At 49.5% G+C, this 16,427-nt stretch overlaps 1 protein-coding gene and 3 non-coding genes across 5 annotated transcripts; all 4 read left to right on the top strand.

The window, feature by feature from the left end:
- Positions 1-2,537: 2,537 nt before the first annotated feature.
- Positions 2,538-16,104, top strand: PABPC4 (poly(A) binding protein cytoplasmic 4). Of its 2 annotated transcripts, XM_071576810.1 has the most exons (16): positions 2,538-2,655; positions 2,915-3,503; positions 8,990-9,183; positions 9,462-9,577; positions 10,041-10,180; positions 10,408-10,502; positions 11,084-11,221; positions 11,809-11,904; positions 12,379-12,651; positions 12,911-12,998; positions 13,162-13,278; positions 13,832-13,959; positions 14,582-14,675; positions 14,767-14,897; positions 15,755-15,854; positions 15,994-16,104. In XM_071576810.1, exons 2-15 carry the CDS (start codon positions 3,311-3,313, stop codon positions 15,839-15,841), a joined length of 1,890 nt encoding a protein of 629 aa, XP_071432911.1. In that variant the 5' UTR covers positions 2,538-2,655; positions 2,915-3,310; the 3' UTR covers positions 15,842-15,854; positions 15,994-16,104. The 2 variants fall into 2 exon arrangements, with proteins under 2 accessions (XP_071432911.1, XP_071432912.1); XM_071576811.1 differs by lacking the exons at positions 12,911-12,998; positions 13,162-13,278; positions 13,832-13,959; ... (2 more) ...; positions 15,755-15,854; positions 15,994-16,104 and having other exon boundaries at positions 12,437-12,556.
- LOC139682554 (small nucleolar RNA SNORA55) lies at positions 11,526-11,658 on the top strand. Its single transcript, XR_011699653.1, has one exon. It is a non-coding gene; the product is annotated as a small nucleolar RNA SNORA55 (small nucleolar RNA).
- LOC139682555 (small nucleolar RNA SNORA55) lies at positions 12,161-12,289 on the top strand. Its single transcript, XR_011699654.1, has one exon. It is a non-coding gene; the product is annotated as a small nucleolar RNA SNORA55 (small nucleolar RNA).
- LOC139682556 (small nucleolar RNA SNORA55) lies at positions 13,405-13,538 on the top strand. The gene has a single exon (XR_011699655.1). It is a non-coding gene; the product is annotated as a small nucleolar RNA SNORA55 (small nucleolar RNA).
- Positions 16,105-16,427: the final 323 nt, after the last annotated feature.

The raw sequence follows: 16,427 nt of genomic DNA, 5'->3' as shown, positions 1-16,427 counted from the left end.
GCTCGGGACTGGAGCTTTGGTTTTTTTCCCAGGGTTTTTTGAGCCTAAACGTCTCTTCCAACACATCCTGGCACCTTTTGATCTACCCTGCAGGGGAAATCCCTGAACTCTCCGCGCACTCTCTTCATCCTTGTTCTTCAGGCAAGAAAACGATGAAGAGCTCTGTGGGAAGGCGTGGGCTGGGGTTGCTCCGTTCAACACGGCACCGACTCTGACCCCGGCGAGCCTGGAACAAAACAGTGTCCTGATGAACGAGCCCTCCCTGTCGGAGGGGTCAGGGGCACTCCCAGGCTGTGGGAGATCTGCTGTGCAGCAGGTGCTCCAGAATGGAGTCCTGCTCTCCCAAACTCCCCTGCAGGAAAAATGTTGCTTATCTCTGTCTGCTCTTGCCTGCCCTGCATGTTCTCCCTCCTTTCTGCTCGTGGTGCAATCCCGGCCTGCCATCTGCTGGTAAAATTCCAACACTGAGGAGGAGAAATCCTAAACCAGGGGCAGCATTTGGTTGAAAACTGCCATCTGTGCAGAAAAATGGGTGATCTTTTATGATGCCCATCAACGACTGAGGTACTGCTCAGAGACACAGTGGCAGAGTGGCTTGAGAGGCTTCGGGGTGATTGATGAGTCTCCCGAAAGCACCATCGATGGGGATGGCTTGGCAGGATGGTCACTAACAGATGTCACCTTTGCTGCAGGCACTGCTGAAGGTGAATGGGGAGGATCTTGGATATCTCTGGCCACCAGGAGCAGCTCCACTTGTGTGTTGAGGGCACCAAGAGCAGTGGGGTCCCCGGGACAGTTTTCACAGAATCACAGAATCAGTTGGGTTGGAAGAGACCTCCAAGATCATCAAGTCCAACCCTTGATCCAACCCCACTCTGATCACCAGATCATGGCACTCAGTGCCACGTCCAGTCTCACCTTAAAAACCTCCAGGGCTGGAGAATCCATCCCCTCTCAGGGCAGGACATTCCAATGCCTGAGCACTCTCTCTGTAAAGAATTTCTTCCTGATATCCAACCTAAACTTCCCCTGGCAGAGCTCAAGCTGTGCCCTCTTGTTCTCCTGCTGGTTGCCTGAGAGAAGAGACCAATCCCTACCTGGCTACAACCTCCTGCCAGGGAGTTTAGAGAGTGAGAAGGTCTCCCCTGAGCCTCAAGGGTTTTGGGCCCTTGTGGGCAGAGTGTAACCCCAGCCCATCAGTTCATCCAGGGAGTGGAAAGGATTGAGGAGGACACAGGACTGTGGTTGTCTGCATGAAGTCCCCTGGGAGAGAACACAAATGTCACTAAATATGCTTCAAATCAAAGCCATTTGCAGCGTAGCCACAGTGGCTGCTGCATCCAAAGGGTGTTCTATGTGGAAATATGTTCTTTGAGCTCTGCTGTGTTTTGACTTTAGCTGTCAAAGCAGGAGCTGAACCTTCCACAGCAAGACTCCTGTCAGCCCGTGGTTTCCCAGCAGAGATGTCAGCCGTGGAGAACCAGACACAGAACAGTGACAGGCACCAGGCATGACAGAATCATGGAATGGATTGGATTGGAAAAGACCTCCGAGATCATCAAGTCCAACCCTTGATCAACTCCAGTCCGTGTGGCCTCCCAGCTCCATCAGCTGTTGGCAGGATGATGATCCCAGGAGCAGGATGATTTGTGTCTTTAGAAAACAACCCAGACTGAACATATTGCAAATTATTACAATTTAATTTGCTTGTGCTACCTTTTATTCTGCTACTTTCGATTTTTCCACTGTAATGAAGGGATAGGCATCATATCTCATTTTTATGATATCATATCCTACTTTCAAAGCAAATTAAAGGTATTTAATGTAGAATTTAAAAGTCACATTCCCCCCCTCCCAGGCTCTGTAGATTACTTTAGTCCCCCTTAGCAGGACATCCCTGGAGCCTGAAGGTCACTGATGAATCAGTGAATCCTGCACTGCCGAGTCCTCACACTCTGCTGAAGATGCTGGAAATGGATAATTATGGTCCCCCCGGAGCTGGATCTCGTGAGTGCGAAGCCATGGGACACCTCAGGGGGGCGAATCCTCTCCTGCGGAGGGTTCGTGGGGAATCCTTTCTTTTGCATTGGGAGTTGTTCAACCCTCACCCCTGGGACAGGGACTGAGCCCCTTCCACAAGGTCCCTCTCCAGGGCAGCCCCCGATGTGTGCTGGTGCAGGGCCGGGGCTGCCACAGGAACTCACACTTATTTGAGGAAAAATCATGCTCTGAAGAGAACTATAACTGACAGACTTGGCTACAAGCTAAAATCAAAAATTAATATAAAGACCATATGGTTTTATGGAGAAGGGATACCATCCATTTTCTTGAGGGATCCCTGTATCAAACCCCTTGTCAGGGTGGAAAATTAGTTAAAAAAAAATCAGTAAATTTGCTGTGAAAGCAGTAAATTACTTTCCACAGCGGCCCCAAAATGGCGGGCGCGGCTGAGGGTGGGCGGTCCTCCCGCCGGCAGGGGGCGCTGCGGCGGCGGCCATGGCGGGAGGGGCGCTCTGGCCGGGCCGGGCCCCGCCGCCTGCTCCGCGCGGCTCCGCGGCCCACACGCGCCGCCGGGGCCGCTATAAAGGCCCGCCCGCCGCCGCCGCCGCCTCCTCTTTCTGCCGCCGCCTCCGCTTTCCGTCACGGCCGCCGCGCGTGAGTCGGTATCGGGCCCTGTACCGGAGGGGAGGGTTGAGGGGGGCGCAGTGCGAGCGGCGAGCGCGGCCGCGGGCGCTCCCTGTCCGCCCTCAGGCCGCCGCCGCGTGTGGGGTTTGGCCACGCCGCAGCCACATAAAAATATATATATACACCATAATATCTCTAAACCTGCTAGAGGACACCTAATTTTAAAGGAAATGTTGATATAAATACGTCTCAGAGGTTTATTTTTGTTTGTTTTTTTTCTCCCCCTCAGAAAGCCCCACGGCCGCCGCTCTGCAGGATTTGGGCCAAATCCAAGCGAATAATAAGGCACGTGGTTTTTAGGACCTGGAGAGCGTTTTGCCTCAGAGCTGACGGGAGAAGCGCTCGGGGGCCGGCGAATGAAGTTTGGCGTCGTATCCCATCGCTGCTCTCCAGGAGGCTGAACTTGGGGGTGTTTTTTTCTGGTTTTCAGGCTTGGCGAACCCCCTTCAGCCGCCTTGCTGCCCCCCTCGCCCCCATCCCCTGCCCCACGCGGTGTGTGCAGGCCCCAGCTTAGGCAGGCTTTTAAATAAGAGTTGGAGTGTTGCCCCCAGATTACATATTTATAAGAAGCGTGACTTCCCGACCCCCCGAGAGAGATAACCCCCCTCGGTGAGCGCCGGGGAAGATGAACACGGCCGCCAGCAGTTACCCCATGGCCTCGCTGTACGTGGGGGACCTGCACCCCGACATCACCGAGGCCATGCTCTACGAGAAGTTCAGCCCCGCCGGGCCCGTGCTCTCCATTCGGGTCTGCAGGGACATGATCACCCGCCGCTCCCTCGGCTATGCCTATGTCAACTTCCAGCAGCCGGCAGATGGTAAGTGCCAGTTGCAGCCACAGCCATTCGTTATTCCTGGCTTTTGTTCCTTTTTCCCCACTAACTCACACTGCTGGTGGTGTGCATTGCCCACCAAAATGAAGTTGCAGGGTAAGTAATTCCTTTCCAGTGATTGAAACTGGGATATTTACTGCTTGATGTCTACAAAATACTCTGCAAATGCACATCTCAGTAACATCTCTGATAGGCAAACCTATTTCTTGCACTGGTATTAAATTTTGGAGATGTGTGTTTGTTCCTCACGTAAGAAAATAATCCTCTTCATTCTGGTGTAGTTTTGGGCTATTTGGGTATTTTTGGAGTCAGTCCTAGCAGCAGAAATGTAGAGTAGCCAGCCCTGGTTGAATGCTCTGTTAACTGCTTACCTTCTAACTGTTCCACTCACTCCAATTTAATGTTTGGGAGATCTGTTTGGCTCCTGTGTTTGTGCAAGCAGCTGGATGTCTCCCAGTTTGGGAGTGATGTTCTTGCTTTAAATGGAAAGAACATGCAATGTTCAATCCATGGGAAACCAGGTTGTCTCACATGCAGCAGCCAGGTTAAATTTGCCCTTGCTAGACTCTTCTTTTTTCACACTTGGGTTTGTTTCCTACAAGTAGGAATTCCAGAGCTGAAGCAGCATGTGAAAGATGGGGCAGGAGAGGTCATTTCAGAACGTGTCTTTTCTGGAAGGAAAATGGGTCACCGTTTTCTGCCCCAGTTTTGAGAGCTTTGCTTGCTGACTAATGCAAGTTTATTGCTCCGTGCTGTGATGTAGCAACATGTGATAGAGGCATCCAAAGGATGGGTGAGAATGAACTTTTCTCTGGAATTCAGAATCAGTTCACAACATCACAGACTTGAGCAGCAAGGAAAGTTGCCTTTAGCCTGTAGTAGGTTTTGCTGCTTTACGTTTTTACAGAGCTTTCCTTCTGTTCCTGGTCAGAGTAACTTCTGTGTGTCCTTTCCTTGGAATACAGACTGATTTGAGTGAGCACTTCTGATTCTTTCTCTTGCCAGGCTGATAAAAAGCTGACTTGCACCCCACTGCTTGATTCCTCCTCTGGAACTCTCAGAAGTGCTTTTTATGCAGACTAAGCAGTGTATTTATGTGTTTTAAAACTTCTCAGTGAGGAGGAAAGATCCTGAGAGCCTGTACATGGTCTTGTCCTGCTCTGATCAGCCTGTGTGCTCCGAGTCCCTGTTAGACAGACCCACCTTGGTACATTCATGTGCTGGAAAAGCAAAGGGACAGTTATCCCAGCTCATGTGCCTTTGCCTGGGCCATGCAGGGCAGGAGAAATAAAAACAAGCAGCAGAAATAAAGCTGAGAACTCAGAGCTTGGATTGGGTAAGTGCTGGGGAGATGTGGTGCAAAAATAAAGTTCTCTTAAAGATGAGAAAAGCTGTTCAAACACGTGGAGTGATGATGTAAGAAGGAAGAGTGGCTGCTCACATGTACTTGCTTCAGGAGAAAAATTCTGCACTTTGTACAAATAGGTGGCTTTGATTTCCAAGGTAATCTTTTATGGTAATAAATAGGCAGGAATTTGGAGGGAGGTTGCACCATTCTGGGCTCCTGGGGAGACAGACATTTGAGGAAGCTCCAGTGCTTGAAGTGATACTTAAACCAAGTAAGTGGTGTCTTGTTACTAGTTGGTCTTAGAAGGTCAAGTGATTTAAACCTAATTGAGTTAAGACTGGGACAGAGAAATGGTCAAACTCCTCCTGCTTCATGAAGAGCTGAAACTCCTCCTGCCCTCGTGAAAACTCCTCTGAAATGCTCCAGATTTCTTCTGTTTGGCAAACTCTGCATGAATAAACCCCCCAGCTGCTGTAGTACATGCAGTGCAGCAGAGCATAAAGCAGTCCTTCCAAAGCACACTTACATAGGAAGAATATGGTTTTTATTGTGAAATGCAGAAATTGGGGATGTTTTCAGGGTGTCAGGACAAAGCTCTGTGTGCAGGAGGATCTGTGTTTTCTTCCAGGAATGCAGAACCAGAAATGCATTTGGGCTTCATTGCACTGACTGTGAAAACATGGGAAGTGTTCTGGAGCCCTGTAGGGATCTGCTTTGATCTGTGAGTGAGAGTGGGTGCTACACACCACCACTTAATCAGCAAGTTTTGTGCTCTGCAAACCTTTAGAGAAGTTCTTGTGGACCCACTGTGTGTTTGAAGTGGCAGGAGGTGTTAAAAGGGGTTGGTACCTCGTAGTTTCCCTGACTCTTCTCTGTGAGTGAGGGCTCTGTCCTTAAGGATACAGAGCAAGTCAAGGAGCCAGAGCCCTCCCCTGTTGCATTAACCATGAGGAGCTCCCACTCTCACACCCTGCTCTGCACTCACACAGTTCTGTGTCTGAACTGGGTCACAGCTTGTGTTTTTCTTTACATTTTTTAGGTGGTGGAGCCCTGCTTGACTGTGGAAGTAGCTGCTTGCTGGACATGCTCTGTGTAACTGCCAGTCTGCTGCAGAGCAGTTATTTTTGGGAAAATGAGCTCTGCTGTTTTTGATTGCAGTGCTTGGCTGTAGTAACCAGGGAATGCTGATTGCTGAGCCTGTCACACTGTGATAGGCAGAGTAAGGAAACACTTCAAAGTTCTGGCTAGTTCAGGCTCAGCTGTGGTTGTTAATATTTATTCTTTCTGACTGTGAAGAAGGAAAAGAAAACAAACTGATTTAATCTGAAAGAACAGCTGAATTTCCTTTTTCATGTGCTCTTTGTGCAATTTGATTCCACTCCAAGGTTTCCTAACATTGGCAGCCTTGACATGACAGCTCAGGTAACGAAGCAGAGAAACTTTAATATGGCTACAGAGATAAGATGTTCTGAAAGCAGAGAAAACAGAATGTTTCCCCAGCCAAGAGGGAGCCCAGAGTTGGAAATAGATAAAGTGTCCCTAAAGAAACAAGGTGTAGAAGAGTATAGATGAACATTTTGACTCTTCTCTTCCTTGAAGACAGTGTAAAGGAAGACCTGTGTATAAATACAAGTGTGGAGTTGAAAGGAAAAGTGGGTGCTGACATAATGTTTCATTGCAGCAGCCTTTTGTTGTAGTTTCAGTGATTGGGGGTTTAAGTCTGTCCTGTGTGCAGCCTTTCTTTTTTAAAAAATAAGTGGTTAAATGTGTGCTGGGTGCTCATGTTGTCAGTCTTTTTTGCTTGGTGACCTGAGTGAGAGCCCCGGGGTTTGTCTGTTAGAACAGAAGTTGTGTGGAGTTTCTCCTGGGTGAATCTTGATGTGTGTGGTTGTCTGTCCTGGTGCTGCTCAGCCACAGCCACTGATTCCAGCATTGTGTTAGCTCTGTAAGGGAGGGTAATTACTTTGAGGCCCGAGGCAAACTGCACTGAGTGTTCATGTGCCTCCTTACCCAGAGGGCCGTGGAAGAGGAATGGAAAGCCTGAAAGGGGTTAAGAGTGTGTGTAATGCTCAACATGAGTTGCAGTTGAGTCTGCTGGAAGGATGACAGGAACCAGTGGGAGAGAAACAGATACAGGAACTGAAATAGCTGAAGCTTTGTGGCTTAAATAGAAGAAAATGAGAAGGTGTTTGCTCAGATTAAGGAAATGAATCAGATATCTGAGTGTGAGTCATTCACAGGACTCCTTTACAGGTTTTCTGAGGTCGTGGTGGAAAGGGATTGCATTTCCACCTGGGGATGGCACATCTCCCTCATCAGGGAACCCATGGAGGGCTTTCACTGCTCTCACCAAGTGTGAGTGAGTTTCAAGCAGAGTGTAATAACAGACTGGAACAGTAGCCACCTATAGAAAGAGCAGTGCAATAGTATCTGCTTAGGTGTTACATGTTGGGGAGCTTGAAAGGTCTGGGGGTAAGTTCCTGACTCGCCTGGATCTCGAGGGCTCCTCACAGTTCCCTCTGGTTTTGTGCCACTGCTGCATCTGCTTGTCAGCTTTCAGCAGGACTCTGTTTCTGCTGCAAATGGTATATACAACCAGGTTGTGTCCTTGCCAACACATACTTGTGCAGGAGCTCTGCCTGCTATAAATAAACACTGCCAAATTTGACAAACTGCACCAGGTCGGCTGCTGAGCTGCCTGCCAGGAATGGCTGCAGGAACACCCTGCTTGCATGGCCTTGGGGTGGCAGATGAGAAATCATTTTAGTTAATTGCATTTAACACCTTTGACTAAACAGAGCCGGTACAATCCTTAAATTATTATTGTTTTTCAAGCCTGACTACTTCAGGAATGAAGTACAGCAGAGCTTGTTGTCAGCTGGATTTGTGTGAAGGACTGAGGAAAAACAGTGATGGTCCCACTTCAGTTTAAAAAGCAACAACAACAACAAAAACATTTCAAAGCACATGAAAAAATCTGAGACATTTCTGTGCAGTAGTTGAAGGGGGAAAGGAGTGCAGGAGGCTTTGGTAGGCAATGTCCCCCTGGAATTCCTGGAGGCAGTTTTGGGACATGCTGAGTAGTTGCTCTGTACAACATAGTCACATGAAAAAAACTGGTTGAATTGAATTTTCTCCTAGTATCTAATCAGCAAGTTGTATAGGATGAAGGTGGACTGGGAGAACTGAGCCAGACAAATTTGGAAAACCTGGATTCTGCCCTGCTAATCCTGCCTGATTTTAATGCATGTCTTTCCATCTCTTTCCCTGCTTCATGCTGGGAATTGACAGTCTTTCTTTTTCTCACTCACTCCATGCTGGGAGTGTTTTCTGGCCCAGAACAGTCCAAGCATGTCAATTTTATGAACAGGATCCTGATGTGTGTACGTAATGATCCTTTTAATACACCAGTAGGCAGCAGAAATAGCACCACGGAAGGGGGTTTGAGTGTAGGTTAGAATGACAGTGCTGGGGTTTGAGAGTTCAGATAAACACTTCTCTTTAATCACATTGGGTGTATGGACTTCTTTTCCCAGAATGTTTTCAACTCTTGCTGTCATCTTTAGCTTGAGCAACTTGGGAATCATTTTTTGGCCCCAGCAGTTACAGAAGCTGACTCATGTTGTCCTCCCAGCCAGCCACGTGTTCATGCACATTTTCCCTGACCTGAGAGGGAGATGATCCTTTTCTCTGAATAGAAATGAGTATGGGTAGATATGAGTTTTATGAAAAGCAAAACAGCCAGTCAGTTTTGTCACTTCCATTATTTAACAGGGTTTTGTTGAATTTCCTTTTCTCCTTTTGATGAGCAATTTGCCTTTATAATAATAAAAAATATAGCTAATAGACCCCCAGCACTTTGACATCCATTTTACTGGGCTGGTTACAATATTGCTATAATGTAAATTTGAATAGTCTTTGAAACCTTTTACATACTTAATATGTCCAGTGACTGTGGTGCAAGGTCTCCTTTGAAACATTGAGTTAAAAGTCGTTGGTCACCCGGGGTAATTCCCCAGATGTCTCCATGAGATGGGTAAAGTTCAGAGCAAGTGATCACCTACTGATGGAAATCTTTATTCTTGAACTAACCACAGAAATCTGTTATTGGCTTCTCTTGCAGCTGAGCGAGCTCTGGATACCATGAATTTTGATGTGATCAAAGGAAAACCCATTCGCATCATGTGGTCTCAGAGGGACCCTTCCTTGAGGAAGTCAGGGGTTGGCAATGTCTTCATCAAGAATCTCGACAAATCCATTGATAACAAGGCACTTTATGACACATTCTCAGCGTTTGGAAACATCTTGTCCTGCAAGGTGAGATGTGGTCACTTTGTCCAGTTCTGTTGTGACAGGGATGGGATCAGACAATTCAGTGTAGGAGGTGAAAGGGGCACCTTTCACCAGGGGAGGAGCAGAGTGTGAAAGGCAGAGCTGGCCAAAAGCTGCAGGTGTGTCAGATCTGCTCATGAAGTCTGAAACACAGGCAGTGTCTTTGTCGTGCTGACTGTTTGCAGCAAGATATTTTCTCTGAGCATGTCAGAGGACACAGCGTGCTCAGAGAGCTGATGTTTGCCTTTCTCCCCCGTGTGCAGGTGGTGTGTGATGAGAATGGCTCTAAGGGCTACGCCTTTGTGCACTTTGAGACCCAGGATGCTGCCGATAGGGCCATCGAGAAGATGAACGGCATGCTGCTCAACGACCGCAAAGTGTGAGTGTCACAGCGGCAGCAGCAGCGCCCAATGCTCCGGGAGGCATCTCGGTATTAACAGGGACACACAAGGCACTGGTTCTCCTGGCCCAAGCCTTGGCCTGCTACCTCTCCACTACAGGGCTGGTGAGTGACCCTGCCCAAGCCATGGCCTGCTACCCCTCCATTCCAGGACTGGTGGGTTTCCCTGACCAAGCCTTGATTTGCCACTCTGCTAGTGGGCGGGGTGGGTTCTGTGGACAGGACTCTGCACTGCAGAGCAGTGGCTGTCCTTGGCTGACCACAGGACAGGTGATTTTTCTGGTTGGTCTGTGGCCTGTTTGTTGTCCTCTGCTGTCACCCTTTCTTGTCCCCATTCCCAGCTCCTACTACACACTCATTTTTTTGCCTCACCACAAGTCACACATTGTTTTTCCACTCTTGAGAACGATCTGTTTATTGGGATTTTCGTTCTTTCTTACAGATTTGTTGGGAGATTCAAGTCTCGTAAGGAGCGAGAGGCTGAGCTGGGAGCCAAGGCAAAGGAATTCACCAATGTTTATATTAAAAACTTCGGGGATGACATGGATGATGAAAGACTAAAGGAGCTGTTTGGCAAATATGGTAAACACAGAAATACTTTTAATAAGGCTGTGAATTTCATGAACTGTGGTAGTTTGAGTGCTGCTGCCATCTGTGTAGCTCTGCCTGGGTCTCTGTGAGGCTGAGCTGTGGGAGTAGTGCCAAGTGTTGGACAGGAGGCAGGGGCTGAGGGCTGGGGTTATTTTATGGAGTTTAGTAATCTTGAAGTAGACTTAGGATGTTTTACTAACCCTGTCCCTTGGTAACAGGTAAAACACTGAGTGTTAAAGTGATGACAGACCCCACTGGAAAATCCAAAGGCTTTGGCTTTGTAAGCTTTGAAAAGCATGAAGAAGCTAACAAGGTAGGACCAGTTTTTGTTGTTTGTGTATCTTCAGTGAATGAAAACTTGGTTTGTCATGGGAACCTGTTTCTGAAAAGGAAGAAAATCCTGCCTCAGGCATAACTGCTTCTAGATGTGGGAACTTAGAAACCTTTTGCACTTTATTAGCTTGACATTCAAGGGTAACTTGGCATTTCTCCAGTTTCCTAGATCCACAGAGTGCAGTGGTATAATGGAGAATGTTAATTGCTGGAGAAATGCTACAGTGCAGGGCTTAAGGAGGAGGAAGGTTTCTAGAGTGAGAGCATTACTTAAAAATCATCTTCTCTAAGCAGTGTGCTTGTTAAAATTTAGTGTTAATTGCAGAGGGGTGGGGATAAATTCACAACCGTGTTATGTCAGCGTGATCTGTCCTGATAACTTCAGTTTGTCTTTAATTAGCCTGTGGTTACACAGGAATGGTGCAGAGGTAATGTGCAAAGTTTGATTTATTGACTGACAGGCAGGGATACAACGTGAGCTTTGGGCACTCCTGTTCCTGTCAGGATCAGGTGCTGTCTTGCTTCAGCAGCTGAGAGTTTCCTCTTGAACCCTCTGTGCAGGCAGTGGAAGAAATGAACGGGAAGGATATCAATGGGAAGATGCTCTTTGTGGGCCGAGCACAGAAGAAGGCTGAGCGCCAGGCAGAGCTGAAACGGAGGTTTGAACAGCTAAAACAGGAGAGACTCAGTCGCTACCAGGTGATTAGTCTGTGCCTTTTCTGATTTTTAGCACCGTTTTCAACCTATTGTGGGACTCAAAAGGAATTGACAAAGTAGTCATTGTCCTGTGAGAGATCCTGGGACTTAAAAACTTCCACTCCTCTGTGGAATTTGGTGGCAAAGGGTCAACAGTCTTGGCAGTGAAAGGCTTTAGGAGGGCTGAGAAAACAGGCATGCAGTCTTCTTGAGTGTCAGATGGAGATACCTGGAGGGATGGGAAGAGGCAGCATAACTCTGCACTGGTGTCTCTAATTTATGGCAGAACTGGGTCGTGTCAGAGGTCGCATCCCAAACTTCCCCACTCCTGGAGGTGCAGTGCTGGACTGGGGATACAGGATGCAACAGGAATGCAGAGGAAATCCAGGCAAGCTCCCTTTCACCACAGTGGGACTTGCCTCTACACTTCTGCAACATTTATCACACCTTCAGCTTTGGGTGGTATGAAAGGAACAGGATGCTAAATTAAGAGTGTTCAGATAAATTACACCTCTGGCAGATGGATAACTGTTGATGTGCTTAAGATTTTCCCTAATATTGTGAATGTTTTACTGTTCTCTCCCTTCCAGGGTGTTAACCTATACATTAAAAACCTAGATGACACTATAGATGATGAAAAACTGAGGAAGGAGTTCTCACCTTTTGGGTCAATAACGAGTGCCAAGGTATTGTCGGGTTTGGGGGTATTAGAATTTTAAAGGCTGAAGTGGGAACTGTTGTCTGACATGGGGTTAAAGGGCAGTTCTTGTCCTCTGGTCTTTGTGGGTCTGAAAACATCTGGGACTAGTAAATAAGCAGATTTCTTTGGATATTGGTGGGATTTCACTGAAAACTTTGTCCCCTTATCAAAAGAGGAGACAGGAGTTGGCAAACTTGCTTGTTTAAGTGACTCCCAGTGGTCAGGAAATGGCATTTAAAGCTGCACCAAATCTTTCCCATTCCTTACTGTGCAGTGTGGGCCTGGGGACACATGGTGCTGACAGCAAAGCAGAGCAAATCCAGACAAGTGACTCTTCACTGAGTACCTGCCTCTACACCTCTGCAACAGTTATGTCCTATCTGCCTGAAATTCAAAACAGGGGGATTCTTAGGCTGAGTTGTGGTGCTGGTACTCCACTAGCAATTGATCTTTACTGCAGGTGATGCTGGAAGATGGACGGAGCAAAGGGTTTGGCTTTGTCTGCTTTTCCTCTCCAGAGGAAGCTACGAAAGCTGTGACAGAGATGAACGGGCGGATCGTGGGCTCCAAGCCACTGTATGTTGCCCTGGCCCAAAGGAAAGAGGAGAGAAAGGCCCATCTAACGAACCAGTACATGCAGCGCATCGCTGGGATGAGAGCCTTGCCTGCCAACACGATCATCAACCAGTTCCAGCCTGCTGCTGGTGGCTATTTCATGCCTGCTGTGCCCCAGGTGAGCTCAGCCAGTGTGGGTTCTTTAACCTGTCTCAGAGGTTTGTTGGTTCAGCTGCATTAGTCTCATTGAGCCTCTATAAGCAAATAACTCCTAATGAGGGGTGCAGTCAGTGGGGTTAATTCTGGGACTTGCCAGCTGCCTGTTCTCTTAATCTGACTTGAGTATTGAGACCTGGCAACGATTGCCAAAACATATTGTAAACAGTGTTTGTGATTCACTTAGATGTTGCCTCTGACCTTGCCTGATCTTTCTTCAGGCTCAGAGCAGACCCACTTACTATGCACCCAACCAAATGACACAGATGAGACCCAACCCACGCTGGCAGCAAGGGGGAAGACCTCAAGGTGAGCGTGCCAGAGGCTGTTTTGGTTGTATGACCCTTTTGGTGGCTGTACTTCCCAACAGGAACAATCCATGCTTTCCTTTTTGTGCACTACTCCTGTAGCTGACTGTTCTGACTTGCCAGTTGGTTCTGTTTCGAGGATTTTCCCTTGTTTCTTCCCTTAGGCTTCCAGGGAATGCCAAATGCCATGCGCCAGTCGGGGCCCCGGCCAGCCCTGCGCCACCTGGCCCCTGCCAACGCTCCGGCCTCCCGTGGCCTCCCAGCTGCTGCCCAGAGAGTTGGTAAGGGCTCTGCTCCCAGGCCATTCCCCTTGTCCTGCAGGGAAGAGGAGGATGCCATGGAGGCTTGGCTTCTGCTACCAAAGATGGTTGTCAGATAAAGGTCACTGGGAACAAGGGGCAGAGCCAGCACTTCAGTCTTTCCTGTTCCTCGCTGTGCAGTGCAGGTCTGGGCACAGTGGGTGCTACAGCACAGCAGTGGAAGGTCCAGATGTGTTGTTTTCCACTGGTTTGGGACTCATCTTTACACCTCTGCAACACTTAGCACTCAAAAAACAACAAAAGTCTCCATAGGTTATGGATTTTGCTTTGGGAATAGAGCATCCCAAATAATTTTACTCTAGTGAACAGCTGAAAAACAAGATGCAGAATCTATGGATTAGTTGTAGGGAGAACAGCCCACTAATAAAGGAGCAAGTTGAACTTTGAAAACTGGTTTCTAAAGGTTTTTATTCCTGTGCAGAGCAGGGTTTGTAGTCAGCAGTTAATACCAGGCATCCCAACTTGCTTGCATGTTGCTGCAGGTGTTTGTCACTCTGTCCTCCTTCCTTTGCAGGTGTTGGCACAGCAGCACAGAATTTGGCTCCCCGTCCACCTGTAGCTGCTCCTGCTCCCAGAGCTGTCCCTCCTTACAAATACGCCTCCAGTGTCCGCAGCCCACACCCAGGGGTGCAGCCTCTGCAGGTACCACCAGGGCTGGGGCTGGGCAGGCCCTGCAGTTACTTCAGGCGTCAGGTTTCATATGCAAATAAAGTGTTTTTATAGAAACTTCAAGCTACTTTTATAACCCAGACAGGCGTAACTTGGAATTTAAAAACCTGGCAGTTGTGCCTTTGGCAGGGGCACCCTCATTGGTTCATCTGTACTGTACTCCCAAGCCCTTTTGTACCTTCATTTGCTGTGAGGATACTTTTCTTGGTTCTTTGTTCCCATTTTGCAACCATTTTTTCTCCTCTTTGCCAAGTCCTCACCAGGGTATCATTGAAAGCACAGTTTCCTTCTCCCACAAACCTCTGCATTGTAAAAAAGGCAGGTGTGGATGTTGCTTTTACTCAATGCCTTGCAATGTTTAATACAGTTTTTTAAGATATTTACAGTGCCCATGTGTGACATTTTGGGGTTTTGAGCTCAGGACTTGCAGGGAGCGTGTTGTGAACCAAGGGCACCTTACCTGTCCTGCTCTGGAACTTGAGTGTGCTGTAGGCTTGACAAATTTGTGTTTTAGGAGGAAATATCTTAGTGTTGTCTAAATATGAAGCAATCTGCCTGTGACCTTTCTCAGAACCCTCATGTCTGTCCTCTGTAGGCACCTCAGCCTGCAGTGCATGTGCAGGGCCAGGAGCCACTGACAGCCTCCATGCTGGCTGCTGCCCCTCCCCAGGAGCAGAAACAGATGCTGGGTAAGTGAAACTCCAGTGCTCACAGATTACTTTCCTTTGCAAATCCCCTCAGGTCTCAGAAATGACTCATCTGAACTCCTTTTTCCCTCAGGAGAACGTTTGTTCCCTCTGATCCAAGCTATGCACCCCAGCCTTGCTGGGAAGATCACAGGAATGCTGCTAGAGATTGACAACTCCGAGCTGCTGCACATGCTGGAGTCTCCAGAGTCGCTCCGCTCAAAGGTGAGCTGTGTGCTCCTCTCTGGGGTAGCCGTGGGGGGCTCTCTGGGGTGGCCGTGGGGGGCTCTCTGGGGGGGTGGCCGTGGGGGGCTCTCTGGGGGGGTGGCCGTGGGGGTGTCTCTGGGGGGGTGGCCGTGGGGGTGTCTCTGGGGGGGTGGCCGTGGGGGTGTCTCTGGGGGGGTGGCCGTGGGGGTGTCTCTGGGGGGGTGGCCGTGGGGGCCTCTCTGGGGGGGTGGCCGTGGGGGCCTCTCTGGGGGGGTGGCCGTGGGGGCCTCTCTGGGGGGGTGGCCGTGGGGGCCTCTCTGGGGGGCTGGCCGTGGGGGCCTCTCTGGGGGGCTGGCCGTGGGGGCCTCTCTGGGGGGCTGGCCGTGGAGGTCTCTCAAGGGGGGTGGCCGTGGGGGTGTCTCTGGGGGGGTGGCCGTGGGGGGCTCTCTGGGGGGGTGGCCGTGGGGGGCTCTCTGGGGGGGTGGCCGTGGGGGGCTCTCTGGGGGGGGGTGGCCGTGGGGGGCTCTCGAGGGGGGTGGCCGTGGGGGGCTCTCTGGGGGGGGGGGGTGGCCGTGGGGGGCTCTCTGGGGGGGGGGGGTGGCCGTGGGGGGCTCTCTGGGGGGGGGGTGGCCGTGGGGGGCTCTCGGGGGGGGGGTGGCCGTGGGGGGCTCTGGGGGGGGGTGGCCGTGGGGGTGTCTCTGGGGGGGTGGCCGTGGGGGGCTCTCGGGGGGGGGGTGGCCGTGGGGGGCTCTCTGGGGGGGTGGCCGTGGGGGGGCTCTCTGGGGGGGTGGCCGTGGGGGCGTCTCTGGGGGGGTGGCCGTGGGGGGCTCTCGGGGGCTCTCTGGGGAAGGTCTCACTGGCTTTGTCTCCCTGAGGTGGAGGAGGCCGTGGCCGTGTTGCAGGCTCACCAAGCCAAGAAAGAAGCTGCCCAGAAGGTGGGTGTGGTTGCTGCTACCTCTTGAACCAGGATGACTGGTGAGTGTCTTGGTCTTCAACTTCACTTAGAAGCTTCCAGAATGAGTAGATAAAACTTGATTGTTAGTGACAAACCCAGTCTGGAGGCCCAATGCAGGGATGCTGCATGTAAGTAACTTTTCTCCCCTTTCTCCTCTAGGATACAAAGAAGCCAAATAGCCCCTTCCTGGACATCAGCTCAAGGTGTTTGAAGATCCTTCACTGTCCTGCAGATCTCAATGCTGTGCATCTTATCACATAGTTATATTGCATTTTGTAAATTAATCTTGAAGATCTTATTTAAAAAGCCAACTCTGAAGTGCAAGGTTTCCAGAACCAGAATGGGGGTTGCAAGCTTTTCCATTGTCAGAGCAGGGCTACCCCTTGTGTCTTCTAAGGAGGACGTTGAGGATTTTAGGCTGGAAGTATTTTTGTGGTTTGTGTTTAATTGAACAATCCAGTTTGGAAAGTTTGGGAAACATTTATCAATAAAGGAATAATAAACTTGCACAGTGTTTATTGTCATTTCTCTCTGATAAATAAATGTGGTATGGCTTCGTGAAATTAACTGGGCTGGGCAGTTTTCAGAGTGGA

The sequence above is a fragment of the Pithys albifrons genome, chromosome 24 (assembly GCF_047495875.1).
Source record: "Pithys albifrons albifrons isolate INPA30051 chromosome 24, PitAlb_v1, whole genome shotgun sequence".
Classification (NCBI taxonomy): domain Eukaryota; kingdom Metazoa; phylum Chordata; class Aves; order Passeriformes; family Thamnophilidae; genus Pithys; species Pithys albifrons.
This window is presented reverse-complemented; position numbering and strand designations above follow the sequence as displayed.